The 23,542-nt window shown below is 42.3% G+C and overlaps 1 protein-coding gene across 3 annotated transcripts in view; it reads left to right on the top strand.

Annotated features, from left to right (window-relative positions):
* The first annotated feature begins 1,126 nt into the window (after positions 1 to 1,126).
* ACOT9 (acyl-CoA thioesterase 9) overlaps positions 1,127 to 23,542 on the top strand; it is a 33,946-nt gene continuing 11,530 nt past the window's right edge. The window contains exons 1-8 of one of the 3 annotated variants that reach the window (XM_008161311.3): positions 1,127 to 1,307; positions 8,209 to 8,306; positions 9,266 to 9,292; positions 9,897 to 9,942; positions 12,850 to 13,020; positions 13,263 to 13,300; positions 19,786 to 19,869; positions 21,011 to 21,114. In XM_008161311.3, the coding sequence (XP_008159533.1) occupies positions 1,288 to 1,307; positions 8,209 to 8,306; positions 9,266 to 9,292; positions 9,897 to 9,942; positions 12,850 to 13,020; positions 13,263 to 13,300; positions 19,786 to 19,869; positions 21,011 to 21,114 (588 nt within the window). In that variant the 5' untranslated portion in view covers positions 1,127 to 1,287. Of the gene's footprint in view, positions 1,308 to 8,208; positions 8,307 to 8,528; positions 8,577 to 9,265; positions 9,320 to 9,896; positions 9,943 to 12,849; positions 13,021 to 13,262; positions 13,301 to 19,785; positions 19,870 to 21,010; positions 21,115 to 23,542 lie in introns of those variants that run through there. The other 2 variants (XM_054720755.1, XM_028138653.2) reach the window with 2 other exon arrangements.

Below are 23,542 nucleotides of genomic sequence, written 5' to 3'. Positions count from 1 at the left end.
CCTGCCTTCTAGGAAATTACCATCTTCTTGAAAGACACCCTCATTACCTTATTTCCTCTTTAGACCGCTTTCCTACGTTTGAAATGTTATTTGCTAACTTGCTTGCTGAGTTGTTTTCCTTTCCTGCTAGGGAAGCCTCCAAAAGGCAGGAATTTTTAAAAATCAGTTTTGTTGCATCCCCAGCATCTGCGACGATGCTCTGGCGCATTGCAAACAGCCCAGTAAGAATTCGTTGAATGAAATGCAGAATAAGGTCCTAGGGCAGTGATGGCGAACCTATGACACGTGTGTCAGCACTGACACGTGTAGCCATTTCTGATGACACGCGGCCGCTGAGGTTTATTAAATACAATTATATATAACAATTATACATTTACGTTATTTAAAGTATAAATATCGCGAAATAATGTTTTTTCCTCAAAGTGACACACTACCCGAGTTATGCTCAGTTTTTTGGCGAAGTTTGACACACCAAGCTCAAAAGGTTGCCCATCGCTGTGACCTAGGGTAAAATCATAAGGGCGTGACCTTGAATTTCTCTAGCCCGGCCTAGATCTCTAACTTGTCAACACTAGGGGGCAGGCCGAGATTAGAAGAGGAACGGATTTTTTCCCCCTTCAGGGCAGTGGTTCTCAACCTTTGCTTACTTTAGCATCACCTGGGGCTCCATTAGACACATCCTTAAGACTAAGGCCACACCCCTGACTTAACTAAATCAAGTCTCCAGCGGGTGGGGCCCAGGCTGCAGTAGTTTGGAAAAATGCCTGAAAGATGACAACGCACAGCTAAGAACAAGATGGATGGGGAGCCGAGGCGTGGCCGTCAAAGTCGCGCGGCTTTCAGCGAAGAGGGATAAGGGGGACATTCCCTAAGGACCTGGCAGCACTTCGCCCCCACCTCACACCCCGGCCACGCTCCGCGGTGCATTTAATCCGCAATGGCGGGGGTAAGCCGGGCCCGAGGCTGATTGAGTGGGGAGCTCCACGGAGACGGACGCCAGTTTCCCGCCAATGAGCTGAGCTGCAGGCCTAGCGTGGCCCCGCCCCTGGCAACGAGGGCCCGCCCCTGGCAACGAGGCCCCGCCCCCGGGCAGCGAGGCCCCGCCCCCAGGCCGCGTGGGCGGAGGGGCCCGCCCCCGGCGGCCGGGCTAGCGGGGTGCGGTCGGCCTGGGAAGCGAGTTCTGGGCTCCGTGGCGCTCGCTGTCGCACTTGCTCTCGCACTTGTCCTCGCTTCTGCTTCCCTCCGCCGGGCCCGGGTCTCTGGTCACGTGCACAGCGGCCGAGCGCGATGAGGCCTGTGGCGCTGCGGTAGGTGGCTGGGGGACCTGACGTGGCTTCAGTTGGGGGGCGCCCACGCCTGCCCGCGGCGCTGCTAGCGGGCCCGGGCGGAAGCACCGGGTTGGCGGCGGGCGGCACTAATGCGTTGGCATTTGGGCGGAAAGTGAGGCTGGAAGGAAAAGGGCGCCCGCCTGCCGGGACCACGCCGGGACCGGGTGCGCCGCCGGCCTGGGGTGCGGCACCGCGCCCCACCTTAGCGTCTTGTGGCTTTGAGTGTGATATTAATAGCGAAGCGGCACTTGAAGGGAGGAAGTTGGGTGTTCCCTGAAATTCCTTTGCGTTTGCTCATCCAGGGTGTGGTTTGGAGGGGGATAGCCCCTTATCAGAAAGCTGGTATTTGGAGTCCCCTATCACCTTTTCGGCCCTTTGCCCTCCTTTGGAGAACATTTTTAGGGTTAAGGGCTTGGCCTACTTGGACTCAGACTTAAGTGTGTTGTAATGTAGGGTACTTACTGGGCTCTCAGGACTGTATGACGAGGACCCCTGGTGCTGATTGCGTCTTTACCTTTAATGAGCAGCAAGGCAAGGGGGGAGTTTGATTGGATCACTTGGACAAAGAAGATGCTATTTTGTAAGTGTCATTATCCCAGCTTACCCAGTTGAGGCCTAAGGCTTTAGATTTCAGGGTGTCTGGCTCTCTCCCAAACCCCTTCACTGGAGCCTTCCAGCTGTTCAAGTTCTTTTTGCCTGTCTGGGTCCCCGGGGGCCCTTCACCGTTCTAGCTTCTGGAATCATCCAGCCACAGTTGCCCCGCCCGGCCCCTGTGGTGTGGCCCACAGTGCCTCTGACAGTGATTCCCCCGCAATTCTCTTGGAGGTCCTGGTTCTCTCTCAGGGGGTCTCTGTGAACCTTGCTATCACTTGAGAAAAGTTCTCTGTGTGTGTGTCTCTTGTTTATACCACTTAAAAAGCACCCTTTTTTATACTATTTGAAGACAGGTTTAAAGTCAGGTTCAAAGAAGGACCACGGGGGTGGGGAAAGGGGGACATATGTAATACTTTCAACAATAAAGATTTAAAAAAAAGGATCACAGTTGGACATCATGGGAAAGGCCCTCTACAAACTCCACAGTCTTGCTTTGTGCCTTCTTCCAGGAAGCCTTTCTTGATCTCTCCCCCCCAATTTGGAAGTCCGCTTTCTTTGCAATGAACACACATAAATTTGCATTCCTTTCCCGTGAGTCCTATTGAATCCTAAGAAGGTACTCCTTAGTGCCTAAGAGAAAGAGTTCATCAATGAAGATGGACTGTCCGAGATGATTAGGTTATTTGACTGGTGGGCAATCTTTGTAGCTTCTTTTCCTCCCACTCACAAAAGAGCCACCTGAATTGGTTTATTTCTCAATTGAAGCATTCCTTCAGAGTGGCGGGCAAGAATGGCGTTGCCTGTTATTGTACTGAAAATTCTTCCCAGACACCCACCTTAAGCTTGGGATCCAGAACAGAGCCAAGCCACTTCTGTGACTCCTTAAGCAAGCCGTGGAGAGCTTGGGCTCCTTTCGTTGGAAAGATTCAATCAGGGAGCACTAGGGCCTGAGTTTCCCCAAAGCCTTTTGACAGTTTCTTCTAAAGGCTTAGGGGTTTGGCTCTAAAACGCCCGACGTCGTTTCAGGGAATAAGCCAGTTACCGTGGGGTGCCTGGGCGTTGGGTAATGACTAAATCATTCTCCCTCTCCCTTTTCCTCTCTGCTGCATATATAAAGGGAAGTAGCGGAGATTGTGAAAAGAGCAACTGCATATGTGCCTGTGTGTGTGCATATGTGCGTATGGAAGAGGGATCAGAAGAACTGGGCTCTCTCTAGTTGACTGGCTCTGGGAAAAGTCATCTAATTCTTTGAACCAAAAGTTTTTCAGGAGGTTGATCTGAATTAGAATTTTTAAATATAAGGGCCTATGAGGGTGTCAAAAGGGGGTGGTCTGTGAACCTTCTGAAATAGTATATACTGTTTTTATATATCCATTTTCATCAGATTATCAGTAGATAGAATACTAAATTGGAAGTTATAAGCTGAATGTTTAAGAGCAATAGAAATTTGTTATACCATTTTTTGATTAGTATAGTCCAGTGGTCGGCAAACTGTGGCTAATGTGTTTGCCGACCACTGACCTAGACTCTCGATTCCAATAATTACAGGCTGTTGTTGTTCCTTGTGATATAGTCAACAATTTTTTAAAGTATTCAAGTTATGCCTTTGTTCTGTTACAAGGATATTATCTCCAAATTTGTTAAGGCAATATACAAAGAACAGGGCTGCAGGACCGCAGTTTTCCAAATAATTTGTCTCAAGTGTTTCTCTATATCCATCAACTCCATTTGGTTCTCGATTCAGACATGGCCCCTCATAGTGCCTAGCTTATGCTTTCTAAATTTCTAGTCCTTTTTTACTTTTACGGGAGACTTTGGAGAAGTATGACTTTCTGCAATAATAATAGCTGATGTAGGTGTTTTTTTTGTGTGTGTGTTTTTTTGAGGACTTTGCCAGTGTATCAGGCATACTTCTAAGGGTTTAACATAATAACTTCTTTATCTTTATGACAATCCTATGGGATAAGTACTATTATTATCCCAATTTTACAGATGAGGAAACTGAAGCTCAGAGAGGTCAGATAAGTTGCCCAAGGTCACTCTGCTAACAAACAGCATGTTCAGCCTCTTAACCTCTGTACTGTACTGCCTCTCCCTCAGGCAGCATAGGATGGTTTTCATCACTCTTCAGAAAATGCTGTCTGTTGGGGTAACAAAACAAAAATGCTTATGTATATGTATATTCACCCAGTTTATGAGATGGTTATATACCTCCCATTAGTTTGTGATGCATATCTATACTAATCTACACTAATAAAAGAGTAAGATGCAAATTGACTGTACCTTCATGACGGCCACCAGCCAATTAGGAGTGAGTATGCAAATTAACCCAACAAAGATGGTGGGTTAATTTGCATACGTAGGCGCCAAGCGGCCGGGGGTGGGGCGGGACGCTTGCATTGTCGCCATGGTGACGATGCAGGCGTTTTGCACCGCCCCAGCTGCTCCAGGCCTCTGGGTAGCATGGGAAGGCAGAAAGGCAGCTCCAGCTGGAGCAAAGGCAGTGCCGACAGCCAGGATAAGGAAGGCCCATTCTTGTACGAATCTTCGTGCATCGGGCCTCTAGTTCAATATATTTAGCTACTCAGAGTCAGGTCTTATTTCTTATATTGGGAGCATTTATTGCATCTATTATAACTGCTAGTTAATATTTTGAGGGCATGATTTTTTGCTTTCAGCTAATAGTAGCAATGAGAAATATTGTAACCGAAATCAAGGTTCGGCTGCCTGTCACCACGAAAGCCATACTCATGAGACAGATGCTGGTGAAAAAGGAAAGAGGTTTATTCAGGTATCGGCCACTTTTAAAAAAATATATATTTTTATTGATTTTTTACGGAGAGGAAGGGAGAGAGATAGAGAGTTAGAAACATTGATCAGCTGCCTCCTGCACACCCCCTGCTGGGGATGTGCCTGCAACCAGGGTACATGCCCTTGACTGGAATTGAACCTGGGACCCTTCAGTCCGCAGGCCGACGCTCTATCTGCTGAGCCAAACCGGTTAGGGGCGGTGTTGGCCACTTTTGTCCTAAGCCCATCTTCACACCTCAGTGCAGGCAGAGGTTTTTATAAGGAGGGAGAGGGAAAGCAGAACAAAGAGATCAAGGGGAGGAGGTTGAAAAGTTCTCTACATGCAGGCGAACACAGTTCATTCTGTTCAAGTGATGGTCTGCTATGTGCCATCCCAGTTTTCATCATCCTGGTTTTACATCATCCTGGTTTTACTGTTGAAGGTCAGCAATTCTAGAGCTGGGATAACTGAAGGTCAGAGTCTCTATCTTCTGAAGTTCCTAGGATTCGTATACAAACACTAGAGGCCCGTTGCACGACGATTCATGCAATAGGCCTTCCTTCCCCTAGCTGCCGGCACTGGTTTTCCTCTGGCACCCGGGACCCAGGCCTTCGCTCCGGCTGCAGTGGAGAAGCCAAGCCTCGAGACTAGGCTTCTCTGCTCCGGCCACAGCGAGGCTTGGCTTCTCCGCTCCAGCCGCAGCAGAGAAGCCAAGCCTCTTCAGTCTTCAGTCTTCGCTTGGGCCAGAGCCTTCAGTCTTCGCTCCGCGCCTGCGTATGCAAATTAACCTGCCATCTTTGTTGGGTTAATGTGCATACTCCTGGTTGGCTGGTGAGCGGCATGGAGGTATGGTCAATTTGCATATTTCTCTTTTATTCGTGTAGATGCTGTTTACCTATAAGCTACATATTAGTCTGAGTCAGCATTTACAGAAACAATGTCAGAACAATGGTGGGGTGAGTTACAGTTGCCCACTGTTACAATATTATCTTTCTCCAGTGAGCTTTTAAAAACCCAATACGTTCAGTTGCAGAATGCTAGTGTCTGAGAAGGCAGAACGAAGGACTGTTTCCTTCAACAAGGGATTTGAACCTACAGAAAATACGTAAAGTGAAATAGTGAGAACAAAAAAATGCAGGTCATGTTCTAAGAAAATGCAAATTAGAAGGTCAAGACTTCGAAGACTGAAATATTAATATACGTATAAAAGTATAGAAGTGGAAGGTTTATTGTGAAAAAAATAAAGCCAATATATATAAGGTAGAGAGACTTATTACTTATTTGATTAAAGAATAAACACAAGGCCCGGCTGGCATAGCTCAGTGGTTGTGTCAACCTATGAACCAGGAGGTCACGGGTTCGATTCCTGGTCAGGGCACATGCCCGGTTGCAGGCTCAATACCCAGTGTGGGGCGTACAGGAGGCAGCTGATCGATGATTCTCTCTCATCGTTAATGTTTCTATATCTCTCTCCCTCTCCCTTCCTCTCTGAAATCAATAAAAATATATTTTTAAAAAAGAATAAACACAAAACACAAACCCCAAACACTCCAGCAAGTGTTCTGCTGTTAGTGGACCAGCAGAGATTGTATCACAGCTAGTGTGATGACTGTATGGCTAAGGAATTACATGTAGGTCTTACCAAATGTTTTTACTGAGAGACTTTTCCTGAATGCTGTCTATAATTCTGGAGAGGAATCTATAGTGAAGTTGGGCTCTAAAGAAAATTAAAAATATATTTTATGTTGCGGGGGAGTCATCACTTGTTCTGGTACTAGGTAGTAAGAATTTACTAGTAACTGGAGCTAGAGTGAGTAACAGTATTTAGGGATCATGACCTCTTCAATATCTTGTCTTCTTTACCTGTGCTCTCAACAGTTAAGTTTGTCAATCCCTGATATATATGTGTTATTCGTGATATGACAGTGTATGGCTAGGAGTCAACACTGAGAGCAATAGTGAATAAAAACCAACTTAAATAACTTATTTTGGGAGAACAGGGTAGGCACATTTGAATAATTAGCTTTTATTTTTATTTCATTGGGGATTAGAAAATTCTGCCTAAGTGCAATAAATACTGTCTTTGAATCTGGAAAGGGTTAATTCTCTTTTCAAAGTTGATAAACTTATAGTTGGGTTTAGCTTATCTGTTGAGGAAATATGGTGTGATAATGAAAAAAAATATATGTTCATAATTATTTATTCATTTACCAAATCAATTCTGTGCTTCTGAAGCTAATAAAATAGAAAGAGCAAGAATAAATCCATTAAACCTGGTTGATATCTTTTATGTGTTTTGTAACTAGATACCTAATTGGTCTCTGTGCTCAAGAAATATTTACTCTGAGCTCTGGCCAGTGTGGCTCAGTTGGTTGAGTGCTGTCCTGTGCACGGAAAGGTTGCCAGTTCAATTCCTGGTTAGGGCACATGCCTGGGTTGTGGGCTCAATCCCCAGTAGGGGGCGTGGAAGAGGCAGCTGATCCATGTTTTGCTTTCTCTCCCTCTCCCTTCCTCTCTCTGTAAAAAATCAATAAAAATATTTTTTTAATCCTCATCCAAGGATATTTTTCCATTGAGTTTTTAGGGAGAGTGGAAGAGAGAAGGAAAGAGAGAAACATTGATGTGAGAGAAACACATCGATTGGTTGATGGTGGGGAGGAGCCTGCAACCAAGGTATGTGCCCTTGACCAGAATCGAACCCGGGACCCTTTGGTCTGCAGGCTGATGCTCTATCCACTGAGCCAAACCGGCTAGGGCCAATAAAAGTATTTTTTAAAAAGAAACAAGAAAAAATGTTTACTCTGAGACTAATGGATGCCAGAGGAGAGGGGTTTGGGGGACTGGGTGATTAGGGTGAAGGGACTGAGAAGTACAAATTTGTAGTTACAAAATAGTCACAGGATGTAAAACATAGCAAAACAAATATAGTCAATATTATTATAATAACTTTGTATGGTGGGTACTGAAAATACCAGGGGGAATACTTTGTAAAATATATGATTGTCTAACCACTATGCTGTACACCTGAAATGAATACAAAATAATATTGAATATAAACTGTAATTGAAAAATAAAAAAAGAAATGTTTACTCTGGTTAGAGAGATGATTTATGGAGTAGCCTCATATGCAAATGTGCATACACTGGAGAAATAAGTATAGACTCCTAGAAGACAATATACAGTACAGTCATGCATTGCTTAATGACAGGGATAGTTCTGAGAAATGCTTTGTTAGGTGATTATGTCGTGTGAACATTATAGAGTGAACTTACACAACACAAACCTAGATGGTATAGCTTACTACACTCTTAGGCTATATGGTATATCATGTCACATATGTGGTCTGTTGTTACCAAAATGTTATTTGGTGCATGATTATGCTAAGGATGTGGGACAGCCCAGTGCTCTGGGAAGAGGCGCAGGTCTTTGGGGTTGCCAGGGGAGAAGCCATGGAACCCACTTTAAGTGTGTTTATTCTTGTTTTTTTTTTTGTAGGTTTTCTACCTTGAGCAGGGGGCTGCTTACTCCTGGCAGAGGACTGACTCAAGGGTTCCAGAATCCTGAAAAACAGAGAGTCTTCCACATTCATGAAGGCAAGTCTGGGTGTTTACTTTTTAGACTCAAGTGGTTAAAAACCCTGTTTTATTTGGGAGGCATCTAGATAGAGAATTCAGGGCAAATGAGGCATACTGCAGGTAGATATTTCATAAACTTCTTATTTATAAAATGACCAGGACAGCTGTGGGCAGAGATCACATCACATTCAGAACCTTGGGGACTGAGTTCTTTTAGTTAAATGATTTCCACTTCCCATGTGTAGGTACTGAAGAGGAAGACACGGAAAAAAGAAATCTGATACATAAGTAAGAGATGGATACTTTAGTTGTACCAACTAAACACTCCTAGTACATAGTTTTTAGAGGGACCCTGTTTAATCCATGTTTAATTGAAATTAATTTCAATTATTAATCTGATATGCTAATTATGGATGTCTTTATCAACTTAGGAGTACTCATTATAATTAAAATTGTGGATTCTTTAAAAGGTCCACATAAATATATATGTATAAATATAATTTAAAATTCTACTTTCCTTCTTGGCCCTCAGCACTGGCCTTGCTTCTTACACTGACTAAACCAGTAATAATCGTTTTACGTTAGCGAGCATCAGTAGTCTGTATGCTGTTCCAGGTACTTTCTGTTCATTTATTTAAGGAACTCAGGAGAAAAAAAATCGGAAATAAGACTAATTTACTAATTGTATTTTTTAGTTTTCTATGATTTATTTGTAATTAGAGTTTGCACCAAATTTATGGGATTTATATAATTGACAAAAAGTCAACCATTTTCCCATGTTAATCTAACCATATTTGGTTTTGCTCAGTTAGTTATTGAAGGACAAGGACCATTAATTTCCTGTAACTGGAATATATATTGTTAAATGCTAGGAAAAAAAAACATGAACTCAACACATTATTTGATATCCTAAAGATTTATTTTTTAGTTTTGAATCGCTACTGCTTATCTAATTTATTTTCCCTTTATCCATATAGCATCTTCACCTATACACGTGAATAATGGTGTGTGTGGTAATTAGTATCAACCAAGTGATTATTTTTTTATACTAATTCTTCTACTTTGGGGCAGTGGGCATTAACTAAAATTAAACCGCATTCTTTGCCTTTCCTTGATTTACATTTTTGCTTGATTTTTTCTGGCTTAAGCTTTTTTAACAATTAGCATAGTGTAAATATATGAGAAATCAATTAGAATGATACTCAGATTTAGATATTATTGTTAGTGCCTGAACTAATTTGATTTACTGCCTATAAGATAGATGGGGATTCTGTTCATAGTATCTCCATCAAAAAGGCGCTCCCACTAACACTGATATTGCCCCATCCAATGAATAATTGGAATTATCCTTTTTTTTGGTTTGCTTATATAAACCCTGTGATTGGCACAAGGGTATTCTTTTCTGCGCCTAGGAGACAATAATTGTTTCACGTTTTCAGGAAGCAGAGACCTAAACCCTTCTCTGAGCTATTTTTGTGGCATTAAATGAAAATTCATGGATCTTTAAAGCTTTTGAGTGCATGAATCGCTTTTCATAGTTCTTGCGCTTGTTGCCATCGTTCTCATATTTCTTTGTTTCAAGGGATGACCTCTTTATTTTTCTTTCAGTTCGAAATAAGCTGCGGGAGATAGTAGGAGTATCTACCAACTGGAGGTACGCTCTCTTGTATATCATTCTTTCATTCCTGGAGTGGTATGCTAGGCTGTTATTAGGATCAGTTGATGGTCTCATTGTAGGGTGGGGGAGGGAGGAGCTGTGTATGGAAATAGATTGAAAGGTGCTTTTTTTTACTTGAGGGAGAAGATCAGCATTCCAACATATTCATCAGTTGATGCATTGTTGTCATAAAATAATGTGATTTACATGTACTCCATATTTTTCAAAGTGCATTCAGGTATATTACTTCACTGGTTCTCAGCAAGAGTTGTGAAAGGCTTATGGCATATGTTCCTATCCCTTTTTATGTATGATGAAACAGAAACTTCAAGAGATTCAACAATTATCAGGGTTTGGGATTTGAACCCAAGTTTCCTGGTTTTTCTATTTCATGCAGCCCGACTCCTTTGTTGTATCTTGCTAGTTCACAGTTAACCAGGTTCTTACACAGTCTTTCTCTTTCAGTATTTTCCTGATATAAAATAGGATAATGTTCCTCTTGGTGCACAGAATTTTGAGGCTAAAATGAGATAAAAAGTTTAAGTGGTCACTAGGCATACAATAATCTATTGTTGGTGCCCTGGCTGGGTAGCTCAGTTGGTTAGAGCATCATCCTGATATGCCAAGGTTGCGGGTTTGATTTCCAGTCAGGGCATATACGAGAATCAAGTAGTGAATGCATAAATAAGTGGAACAACAAATCAATGTCTCTCTCTCTCTCTCTCCTCCCTCCCCCTTTCCTCTCTCAAGCCAATAAAAAACATAACCCATTGTTGGTATAAAAGTCATCCAATGACTTCTTTATAGGAAAATTTCAACTTACTAAGAACTAGGAAAAAGAATACCTATGTCCCCATCATCTGGATTGGATACTATTAACATTTTCCCAGATTTGCCAATATATACATATTGGCTAAACTGTTTCTAAGTTAATTATAGGTATCACAACACTTCAGCATACATCTCCAATAAATAAATATATTCTCCTATGTAACAAAATCAGTAGTCATATATCTTCCACAAGCAAGACAGTCTGTAACATAATGAAATTGACAATGATTCCCTAGTAGTATATTATACATTTATATTCATAATTCCTCACTGTTCCTCAAATGTCTTTTGTAGCTTTCCCCCTCTCCTAAAATTACTTTCCCAGAATGCCCGGGTTTACACATAAGTCTAGCTTTTTAAAAAGCATCAAGATCCAGCCCAGCCAGTGTGGCTCAGTGGTTGAGCATTTACCCACAACCAAGAGTTCACCAGTTCAATTCCTGGCCAGGCACATGCCTGGGTTTTGGGCTCCATCCTCAGTAGGAGGCGTGCAGGAGGCAGCTGATCAATGATGTTTCTCTTTCATCAGTGTTTCTATCTCTCTATTCCTCTCCCTTCCTCGCTTTAAAAAAAAAATCAATAAAAACATATTTAAAAAACAAAAACAAACCAAAATCCAATAAAGGATTGCATATTGCATTTGGTGGTTAGGACTCTTTATTCCCCCGCCCCCTAATCTAGAATAATAGTTAACCCTCTGTCCCTTTTTATCATCACGAACTTGACTTTAAAGAGGCCAAGCCATTTGTCTTGTAGAATGGTCCACATTCTGGATTTACCTGGTGCCATTTAACTTATTCCTCTATTCCCTATATTTTTTTTGCAGGCTAAACTTTTCTGGCAATAATAAATACTTCATAAGTGAAGCTTAAAAAGCTATCTTATTTTATTATTTTTTTAATCCTCACCCGAGGACATTTTCCCATTGATTTTTAGAGAGAATGGGAGAGAGAGAGGGAAAGACAGAGAGAAATATCAATGTGAGAGAAGCACATCGATTGGTTGCCTCCTGCACGAGCCCCAACCAGGGCCTGGGCCGGGGAGGAGCCTGGGACCGAGGTACATGCCCTTGACCTGAATCGAACCCGGGACCCTTTGGTCTGCAAGCCGATGCTCTATCCACTGAGCCAAACCAGCTAGGGCAAATAGATATCTTATTTAATGATATTGTAAACATTTTAGTTTCCTATTCCCTTGTTTCTCTCTTCTCTTCACCTTAATTATCTCTTTTCTTCCCTTTCTGTTTCCTTCTCATATTCTCTTCCGCTTTACCTTTTGCTCTGCTTTCCATACCTCTTTTCCTCTTTTGGATATACTTCATTATTCCTCCGCTGTCTTTTTCCTGAAATTGACGAGAGAGAGAGAGAGAGAGGGAGAGGGAGAGGGAGAGGGAGAGGGAGAGGAAAGAAGAGAAGAGAGTTGGGGCACAGAGAATATGAGAACTGTCAAGTAGAGAAATGGGAATATGGAATTCAGTGGCCATGTCATTCTTTAACCTGTGTATGTATATATACTATTGTGTCCATCTCTCTATTTTTACTTTGATTTCAGATATTCTATTATTTGCATATACTTTTTGATGAGGGTGAATATACGGTTCATTTGGGTATATCCATATCACTTATAAGTATGTTTTTCTTATCTACTAGCCTCAGAAGTTTTTTTAAAAATATATTTTATTGATTTTTTACAGAGAGGATGGGAGAGGGATAGAGAGTCAGAAACATCGATGAGAGAGAAACATCGATCAGCTGCCTCCTGCACACCCCCTACTGGGGATGTGCCCGCAACCAAGGTACATGCCTTTGACTGGAATCGAACCCGGGACCCTTGAGTCCGCAGGCCAACGCTCTATCCACTGAGCCAAAACGGTTAGGGCAAGCCTCAGAAGTTTTAACAGAAAATTTTAATTTCACTCAGTAGCAGGTGTGAAGGGAGGGAAGGAAGAGGAGATGAGGTAGGCCCAGACCTTCTCTTTCCTCCTTTGATGGTGCCTGTCTGGCCTGTGTACAACTGGGATTGTGGGACAGCACTGCTCCTGTGTTTCCTGAAGCTTTTGTCCTTTCTTCTCAGAGACCATATGAAAGCAATGGAGGAAAGAAAATTACTTCGTAGTTTTTTGGCGAAGTCACAGGAAGCACTGCCCCCTAGGAGAATGAAGGACAGTTACGTTGAAGTTCTCTTGCCTTTGGGCAGTCAGCCTGAATTACGAGAGAAATATTTGACTGTTCAAAACACCGTAAGGTAACATAGCACTATTTTTATTTGTGTTGTTTATTTCCTTTCTTTATTGCAACTTTGAGATATCCTTCACACACCATACTATTCACTTATTGAAAGTGTGCAATTCTGTGTTTTTTGTGTATATTCAGAGAGTTGTGCAGCCATCACCACAATTAATTTTTGAACATTTTCATCACCCCAAAGTGTGCTATTTATTTCTACAGAAATTATTTTCACTTAATTCCGTTTTCTTTATTTCACAGATTTGGCAGGATTCTTGAGGATCTTGACAGCTTAGGAGGTACTGGTATTATTTTGGTATTTCGAAATACATACTTAGACTAATACATTGAATCCTATGGCTAGAAAGGAATTATTTTTTATTAACTTGCACAGAAGAGGCTATTGTAAAAGAGGAGAAAAAAACAGCTACTACCTCTGAATTGGCATAATTTCCCCAAAAATGTAGATTCCTACTTATCAGTTAGAAGCTAATTAATCCTCCTTTTTAATAGCTTTTTAAAAAGTCTTAAATTTACAGAAAATTTGCAAACAAGTACAAAGAATTGTTCTTCCCTGAATCATGGAAGAGTATGTTGCTGACATGCATATCACCCCCAAATATTTTTTTTCTTTCCCCCCCATAACTCCCCTCCACCTGGTTCCCACCCCACCCTCTGCCCTTATCCCCCCCCACTGTCCTCATCCATAGTGTACGATTTTTGTCCAGTCTCTTCCCACACCTCCCACACCCCTTTCCCCCCAAGAATTGTCAGTCTACTCCCTTTTTATGCCCCTGATTCTATTATATTCACCAGTTTATTCTGTTCATCAGATTTTTTATTCACTTGTTGATAGATATGTATTTGTTGTTCATAATTTTTATCTTTACTTTTTCTTCTTCCTCTTCTTAAAGAATACCTTTCAGCATTTCATATAATACTGGTTTGGCAGTGATGAACTCCTTTAGCTTTTTCTTATCTGTGAAGCTCTTTATCTGCCCTTCAATTCTGAATGATAGCTTTGCTGGGTAGAGTAATCTTGGTTGTAGCTTCTTGCTATTCATCACTTTGAATATTTCTTGCCACTCCCGTCTGGCTTGCATAGTTTCTGTTGAGAAATCAGCTGACAATCATATGGATGCTCCCTTGTAGGTAATTAACTGTTTTTCTCTTGCTGCTTTTAATATTCTCTCTTTGTCTTTTACTCTTGGCATTTTAATTATGATGTGTCTTGGTGTGGTCCTCTTTGGATTCTTTTTGTTTGGGGTTCTGAGTGCTTCCTGGACTTGTAAGTCTATTTCTTTCACCAGGTGGGGGAAGTTTTCTGTCATTATTTCTTCAAATAGGTTTTCAGTATCTTGCTCTCTCTCTTCTGGCACCCCCATAATTCGGATGTTGGTACGCTTGAAGTTGTCCCAGAGGCTCCTTACACTATCTTCATATTTTTGGATTCTTTTTTCTTTTTTCTTTTCCGGTTGGGTGTTTTTTGCTTCTTTGTATTTCAAATCTTTGACTTGATTCTTGCGATCCTCTAGTCTGCTGTTGGATCTCTGTATATTATTTTTTATTTCAGTCAGTGTATGCTTAATTTCTAGCTGGTCCTTTTTCATATCCTCGAGGGTCTCACTAAATTTATCGGCCTTTTCTAGAAAATTCTTGTAAAACCTTATAACTGTGGTTTTGAAGTCTATATCCAGTAGTTTGCTTTCCTCCATTTCTTTCATTTGTGACCTCTTTCTTTGTCTCTGCATTTTGGCTGCTTCCCTGAGTTGATAGAGTGGCTTTGTGTGCTAGGTGTCCTATAGGGCCCAGTGACTCAGCCTCCCCAGTTACCTGAGGTGGACACTCTTGGTGCACCCCTTTGTGGGCTGTGTGCACAGTCTTGTTGTAGTTAAGCCTTGATTGTTGTTGGTATCACTGGGAGGAATTGACCTCCAGGCCAATTGGCTGTGAGGATCAGCTGTGTCTACGATGGGAGAACTTCTGTGCTGGAGACACCCTTATGAGGCAAGACTTGCGTCAGTGGGGCTTTGGTGCTCACTGAGTCTGTCCCTTGAGTGTGTCCCTTATGGATCTGAGGAGTTGTAATCTGGATGGTCCTACTCTGACCCCTGGGTACACTGGCTCTTGCATCTCCAAGGAGGTGCTAATTTAGCCTCTGCCTGAGGCCACCCAGCAGGAGCTATGGAGAGATCTGCAGATTCCTCTTCTTTGTTTGGGTTTTGGAGGTGCCCAGATGAGGCCCAGCTGTGAAGAAATGCAAGCTGCTGTGTGGCCTTGGGCCTTCTTTTGGATGTTCTGGGTCTCTCTGACTCAGCTGCAGTTTGTTAGGTAAGTTTAGATTTCAAAGGACCAGGCCATTCATATGCAAAAGCCTCTGCGCACAGCTTGGATGGGGCGGGGTCTCAGGGCAGAGAAAACAGCTATGGCTGACCTTCAGCCCTGCCCTAAGAGGCCCCTGGGTCTCAGTGTCCCTTGGTACTCGCTGCAAGCACCTCTGAGAGAAAGCCGCCCTCGAGTTCCGCCCACTGCCAGACAGTTCAGTTTCTCCCCGTATGAGTCTGAGTCCCCAGAGTCTTGCCCGGAACTGGAGTTCAGAGCAGTCGGGAGCTTGTGTCTCCCTCCCGCTTGAAAAAGCCAGCCACGTACTCAGTTGCCAGCCCTCTCCGCATTCGCGCGCCTCCGTACCTCTGCACTTTACTTCTGCAGCTCCTCTGAGTCTCAGTGTGCTTTTCTCTTCCCTTCTAGTTGTAGAATTTCCACTCAGCCAGCCTTCCTGTGGTTCTGGATGATGTCAGTTTTGTCTTTTAGTTGTAGTTTTGAAGTTGTTGTGCGAGGCAGCAAGTTTAGGTGTTTACCTATGCTGCCATATTGGTTTCTCTCACCCCCAAATATTTTCATGTCTGTTTCCTACCAACAAGGCCCTTCTCTTACAGAACCACAATACAACCATCAACATCAAGAAGTTAACACTGGTACATTAGATTGTCTAGTTCTTCAATGCCCTTCAACTTTCCCCCATGGAAGGATCCAGCTCTGAATCCTATGTTGCATTTAGCTGTCATGCCAGGAATAGTTCCTTAATCTTCCTCTGACTTTTATGACCTTGACACTTTTGAAGTTTATAGGCCACTTTTGTGGAATTTCTCTCCATTTAGGTTTGTTTGATGCTTCCCCGAGATTAGATTGAGGATGTGCATCTTTGGCAGGAATGTCACAGAAGGGATGCTGTATTCTTATTGTGTCTTATCAAGTGGTACATGATTCTGATTTGCCCCATTACCGTGATGTTAACTTTGATTCCTTGTTGAAGGTGGTTTTGCCAGACTTCTTCACTGGAAAGTTACTCTTTTCCCCTTTGTAACTAATAAGTACCTTGAAGGGAGGTACTTTGGGACCTTGTAAATATCCTATTCCTCATCACACTTTCAACTTATTACTTTAAAATCCATATGGCCTTAGCCAGTTTGGCCCAGTGGATAGAGCAGTAGCCCTCAAACTGAAAGGTCCTGGGTTTGATTCTGGTCAAGGGCACGTATCTCGGTTGCAGGCTCTATCCCCTGTCCTGGTTGAGGCACATGTGGGAGGCAACCAATTGATGTGTCTCTCACACATCAATGTTTCTCTCTCTGTGTCTCTCCCCCTACCTTCTACTCTCTAAAAATCACTGGAAAAATATTCTCGGGTGAGGATTAACCAAAAAAAGAAGAAGAAGAAGAAAAACAAGATAAAGAAAATAAAATCAATATGGACTAAGGGATTCCTATTTTATTGATTGGGTTATAATATGTTACCTGTACTATCATCTGTTTGGATACCCAAATTGTCCCAGGACTGGCCTAATCCATTCAAGCTAGCTTTTGTGGGTTTTTCTTGATGTGTCCCTATCATTTTTTTGAGCACTTTCTGTCTTTCTGACATGGCAAGATGTTCTAGGTTCATTTCTACTTTCCCTGCCCCAGTCATGGAATCAGCCCTGGTTCTTTTTAATGGAAAATGATGTTTATTTATTTTAAATGCTTATTTTAGAGAGCGAGGAAGGGAGATAGATAGAAACATTGATGAGAGAGAATCATTGATTGGCTGCCTCCTGTATGTCCCCTAGTGGGGGTTGAGCCCACAATCCGGGCATGTGCCCTGATCAGGAATCGAACCGGGGACCTCTTAGTTCTTGGGTTGATGCTCAACCACTGAACCACACCGGCCAGCTGGAGAATGATATTTAGAAACCAAGATCTGGCTGCTGGGAGGGGAGTGATCATTGCTGCTGGGGTATGACTGCTCCCATGCCCTTTCATTGAATGAGCTGGGGAATGTATGCACATACACACATTTACCTGTGTTTATCTATCTGTTTCTCTGTGAAAACCATGGGTTCATACTGATAGTTCAGTTCCACACCACAGTTTCATTCTGATGTCTTTCCTTTTCATATTTGTAATTGCTTTCTCCAACTGGCTCCATTATCTTTAATATTTTACTTACTTGATCGGTTCCCCTGGATGTAGCCAATGTCACATCTCTGCCATCCCTAGTTTCTCGTGGCTGCTCCCCTCACTGGGGTCTACTCTATGCAAGTCCCTTTCTGCAGGTCACTGTCCTCATTGTGCTCAGAGTCACCATGCTGGGCCATCACTCTTGTTACCTCTCTGCATGTCCTCCTGACCCCACTTGGCTTTCAACACCCTGCTCTGGGCCACCTTGGTTACTCCTAACTAATGACTTGTGGATTGAACTATGGGAAAGGGTTTAAAGAAAGGCTTTAATAACTTAAAAAATATAGACATAAGCCCATTGTTAGGCTTATACCTAGCTACTTTTATCTTCAGATTAAATAAACCAGGTTACAATTTCTTAATGGCCTTTAAGAAAATTACACACACACATGTTTGACTTTGATTTACATAAGTGTCCCTAAATTTACAAACTCCGCCGAAACCGGTTTGGCTCAGTGGATAGAGCGTTGGCCTGCGGACTGAAGGGTCCCAGGTTCGATTCCGGTCAAGGGCATGTACCTTGGTTGCGGACACATCCCCAGTGGGGAGTGTGCAGGAGGCAGCTGATCGATGTCTCTCTCTCATCGATGTTTCTAACTCTCTATCCCTCTCCCTTCCTCTCTGTAAAAAATCAATAAAATATATTTAAAAAAATAAATTTACAATCTTCCCTGCCACTGCCCTGTTTTTTCCTCATTACCTCCTATTGGTGGCCAATCCCCTGCACCTGTTTACTTGATCCTATTCCTTCCATTTCCTCAAGGAACTTGCCTTATCACGTCTTTAAGTCTCTTTTATCTTTAAATGAAAAGTAGGCAAAATTCACTTCCCTATAACACTCTCCAACTGTCTTTCTCACTTCAGAGCTAACTTTCTGGAAAGAACTAGAAAAAATCGTATGCTCTTATTGACTCCGTCTCCTGACCTCCTGTTATTTCCCAACCCTCCATGTTCTGGCTTCTCCTTATGCCATTGAACTGCTCTTGCCATGCTCTCCGTTGGCACCCTCATTGCATGATCTACCCTTCAGGGCTTACTCAACTCCTTTGTGGCTCCTGCTGCTGTCAGACTTGTCCTTGGGCTCAGCTGCCAGTTCCTCCTGCCGGGTTGCCCCTTCCTCTTCTCCTGTGTATGCTCCTCTGTCTCTGTTGATCCCTTAAATATCAGTTACCCCCAGGGTTTTGTCTTCTGCCCTTTTTTTGGTTATCTGTACATTCTCTAGAAAATCATCTCTTTTATTCCCCAGGCTTTAGTTGATATCAGTATGGGGAATACTTAGGAAGGTACATTTCCTGGCCTACTTTTCTGAGTTCCAGACCAGTTTGTCCTATCTCCTGGGCATCTTCATGTAGATGGGCCAGAGGCTTCTCGAATTCGACATGTGGAAAACAGCCCCCTTTCCTCGTTCTGTATTATCTTTTTCAGTGAATGGTATACCATCTTCATTCATGCCAGCTGGAAACCTGGCTTTAGTCAAGTCTCCCTTCTTTTTAGCTCTTGGATCTTTTTTGTTCTCTTCATTTCCACTGCTCTTAGATGAATATGGTTTTTTTTTTTTGGGAGGGGGGGACCACAAAGGCTTTTAAATGGAGTTTCTTTGCCTTTAGCTTCTCCTTCCCCCAGTACATCTTTTAGCAGGTACGTGGATGGAAAATTCATTGTCACACAGAAATACTTATTGAGCACACACCCAGTGCTGTTGGTGGTAAACATTTGAATGAATCACAGAGGAAGCAGGGAGGCCACGAAACACAGAAGTATAATGATATTTGTAAGGTGCATAGAACCATACTTGGCACATACAAATGGTTGCTGAGTGATGGAAAGTATACAGATAACCACAGGGTATTATGGGGAAGGCGGGATGACTCTGAGTGAATTAATTGCTTTATGATTAAGAAAGAGTCAGGAGGAAAACAGGGAGCCGAGTCCCTGTGATTGCTTTCCTTTTCTGAAGATGTTAGATGCCATCAGACTTGTGTGCTGGGGTCTTTTTCTGACTTAGGCACCGTGTCTCTCTGGAGTGCTGACAAGCCACCTGATGGGCCTATGCTTTGGGCTTCAATTTCCTCACCAAATCTAAAACCGATTGGACAGCTACATTAGAGGGTCCCCAGATTTCTTCAATGTATAAAAGTCTTGGGTCATAGGATAAGACCACCAGTGAGACATGGGGGGTTGGGTCTTCAAAACAAGATAAGACTTTTTCTAGATCTCAGGAGTGAATTGTAAATGTTGAGAAATAATTCTACTTTGCTTTTATTTGGTTCTCTTCTGTTTTCCTACAGTTCTTATTTGCTACATGCACACCAAAGTTCAGGAAGCTAAGATGTCTCCTTTATCGATAGTTACAGCCCTGGTGGACAAAATCGGTAAGTGATATTATTTTCTATGCATACTTTAAATTCTTAAAAATTACAAGACATTATTTTCTAAAATTTAAACCATTTTTTATTTTTCAATTACAGTTGACATACAATATTATATAGTTTCAGGTGTGCACCCCAGTGATTAGACATTATATAACTTAGTAAGTGATCATCCTGATAAATATTGTACCCATCTGACACCATACACAGTTATTAGAATACTATTGACTGTATTCCCTATGCTGTACTTTACATCCCCATGACTATTCTGTAATGACCAATTTAATTGCAAGATATTATTGAGATTAAAATTTTATGGGGGAATTTTTATGCATGTGGAAATGTCTAGAATGCTATATACCAAAATATTTATTATAATCATCTTTAGGTTGAAGGATTTTGTGTGGTTCCAGTTTTATTTTTTTATATTCTTTACATTGTCTACATTAAAAAAAAAAAAAAAGACATACAGCCTGGCTGGCATGGTTCAGTGGTTGAGAGTCGACCTATGAACCAGGAGGTCACTGTTTGGCTAAGGTCATAGAGAGTCACCTGAGGACTAAAGGCTCCTGGGTTTGATTCCGGTCAAGGGCTCGATCCCCAGTAGGGGGTGTGCAGGAGGCTGCCGATCAATGATTCTCTCTCATCATTGATGTTTCTATCTCCCTCTCCTTCTCCCTTCCTCTCTGAAATAAATAAAAATATATTTTAAAAAAAGACAAATTTCTTTTGTGTGTCAAAAAAGTCATTATTTTTGGAAGACAAGAAATGTAGTGAAACTTACCAACATTTCCAACGAAATGGAATTTACCAAATATTAAACGAAATTCTCCGTTTGCAGCACAGGAAAGTTTGGGTATGATTTTAACTCCGATTGATTTTCTTTTTTTTACCCTTGGTTTTTTTTTTTTTAAAATATATTCCATTGATTTTTTGCAGAGAGGAAGGGAGAGGGATAGAGAGTTAGAAACATCGATGAGAGAGAAACATCGATCAGCTGCCTCCTGCACACCCCCTACTTGGGGATGTGCCCGCAACCAAAGTACATGCCCTTGACCGGAATAGAACCTGGGACCCTTCGGTCCGCAGGCTGACGCTCTATCCACTGAGCCAAACCGGTTTCGGCTGATTTTCTTTTTTGCAGATATGTGTAAGAAGAGCCTAAGCCCAGAACGGGACATCAAGTTCAGTGGCCATGTTAGCTGGGTTGGGAAGACATCTATGGAAGCGAAGATGCAAATGTTCCAGGTGTGTAACGCCTAAAGATGGCCCCCTTGTTTCAATACAACCCACTAGTCTTAGTTAAAGGAAAGCTTACTTAGCTGTGTGTCCATAGACAGCTATGTAGCCCACCACTTCTAGACAAACTATTGGAAGTTCAGGTCACACAGATGGTGGGTTATTAATATCCTCCTCCTGGACAAAGACCGACACATTATTTGGTGTTAGTTTCCTAGGGCTGCTATCACAAAATACTGTAAACCAGGTGGCATAAAACAACAGAAACATATTTTCGCACCATTTCGGAGGATAGAAGTCCAAGATCAAGGTCTCAGCGGGATTCTCCCTCTAAAATCTGGAAGGGAGAATCCTTCCTTGCTCCTTCCCAGCTTCCGGTAGTTTGCTGCCAGTCCTTGGCATTCCTTAGCTCGTAGCTGTAACCCTTCAATTTCTGCCTCATCGTTACATGGCATTTCCTCTTGTGCATCTGTGTCTCCTCTCTTTATAAGGATATCAATAATATTGGATTAGGCCAAAACCGGTTTGGCTCAATGGATAGAGCGTCGGTCTGCGGACTGGAAGGTCCCAAGTTTGATTCCGGTCAAGGGCATGTACATTGGTTGCGGGCACATCCCCCGGTGGGGGGTGTGCAGGAGGCAGCTGGTCGATGTCTCTCTCTCATCGATGTTTCTAGCTCTCTATCCCTCTCCCTTACTCTCTGTGAAAAATCAATAAAATATATTAAAAATATATAATATTGGATTAGGGCCCACCCTACTCCAGTATGACCTCATCTTAACTGATTATATTGGCAACAACTCTATTTCCAAATAAATGCATGTTTATAGATACTTCAACATATATTTTTGGGGACACAATTTAACCCAGAACAGACACTTAGACTATCACAGCAGTTAGGAACCTCTAATGAGCAAAACATAGAATAGCTACTATAAAGAAATGAAGAAAATTGACAAGGAAAACTACCTCAAAGGGGATAATAGCACAGAAATCAAATAATTCAGCATATGTCTAAGATTTCATTATGAAAACTTATTTAAGAATGACTTTTTAGTTTAGCCAGGGTATTCAGTAGACCTGTTATTTAGAAACATTTTTTTTTCTGTTATGGAATTTTGAAATACTTCACCTTTTGGAAAAAGCTTGAAGCTTGCCCTGGTCGGGTGGCTCAGTTGGTTAAAGCATCATCTTACACACCAAAAGGTTGTGGGTTTGATTCCTGGTCAGGGCACATATCTAGGTTGCAGGTTCTATCCCCGGTTGGGGCATGTATGGGAGGCAGCAGATCGATGTTTCTCTCTGCCTCTCTCCCTTCCTCTCTCTCTCTCTAAAGAAATCAATAGTTATTTGTCAAAAATAGTTAAGTAGTTTTTTAATCCTTATTCAAGGATATGATTTTTAGAATTGATTTTAGAGAGAGAGGAAGGGAGAAAGAGAGAGAGAGAGAAACATCGATGTGGGATTGGCTGCCTCCCATACCCGCCCTGGCTGGGGATTGAACCTGCAACCTTTTGGTGTATGGGGTAGTGCCCCAACTAACTCATCCACCCAGCTAGTGCTTAAGTAGGTTTGTATTTGATGCTCTATGTAAGCGGTTGGATTCTGTAACTCCAGTGCAGCTGTAACTGACAGTAGTACTGTTTTTAAAACAAAATACCATTAAGTTGTTGGGGATGCTGTATGATTTGTCCACATACTTTTTAAAAAAAATGTATTTTATTGATTTTTTTACAGAGAAGAAGGGAGAGAGATAGAGAGCCAGAAACATCGATCAGCTGCCTCCTGCACACCCCCCACTGGGGATGTGCCCGCAACCAAGGTACACGCCCTTGACCGGAATCGAACCCGGGACCTTTCAGTCCGCAGGCTGACGCTCTATCCACTGAGCCAAACCGGTTTCGGCTGTCCACACACTTTTTAAATCTTCATGGTTGATTCCTAGCCTGCTCAGTGTCACGTGCAGCAGATTGCTGGCATAGGACCAGCATTCTAGGGAATCTTGACAATTTGAATCTTGGACAAGTCAGTTGAAAAAGAGATACAAGGATTATTGGGAGGAGAGAACCAATGAAAATCAGTGTTAGGCAAGTACGAACTTTAAAAAAAAATTTTTCATTTCTCATTGGCTATTTTGCCTAATAACTCATTACTCGAGTGGTCCTTTCCATTCCAGAGAGGAGCTTGATGATAGGTGCCTCCAGTTTGGGTGTATGTAGGTTCAAATCCCAGCTCTGCTGCTTATTAGCCACATGACTGTGGGTAAATCACCTTCTCTGAGCCTCTGTTTTCTCAAGTGCAACATGGAAGCAGTAGCAGTACCATATTATATGGTGTGGTACAGATGAAATGGAAAACAGCCCCCCCCACATGAAGAACTTGTTACGTTGCCTGTCACACAGTAACTACTAATCACATGTTGACAATAATGCTAATT

This window comes from Eptesicus fuscus, chromosome 1 (assembly GCF_027574615.1).
Source record: "Eptesicus fuscus isolate TK198812 chromosome 1, DD_ASM_mEF_20220401, whole genome shotgun sequence".
NCBI classification, from domain to species: domain Eukaryota; kingdom Metazoa; phylum Chordata; class Mammalia; order Chiroptera; family Vespertilionidae; genus Eptesicus; species Eptesicus fuscus.
Note: the sequence above shows the minus strand (reverse complement) of the source record. Positions and strands in the feature narration are given on the sequence as shown.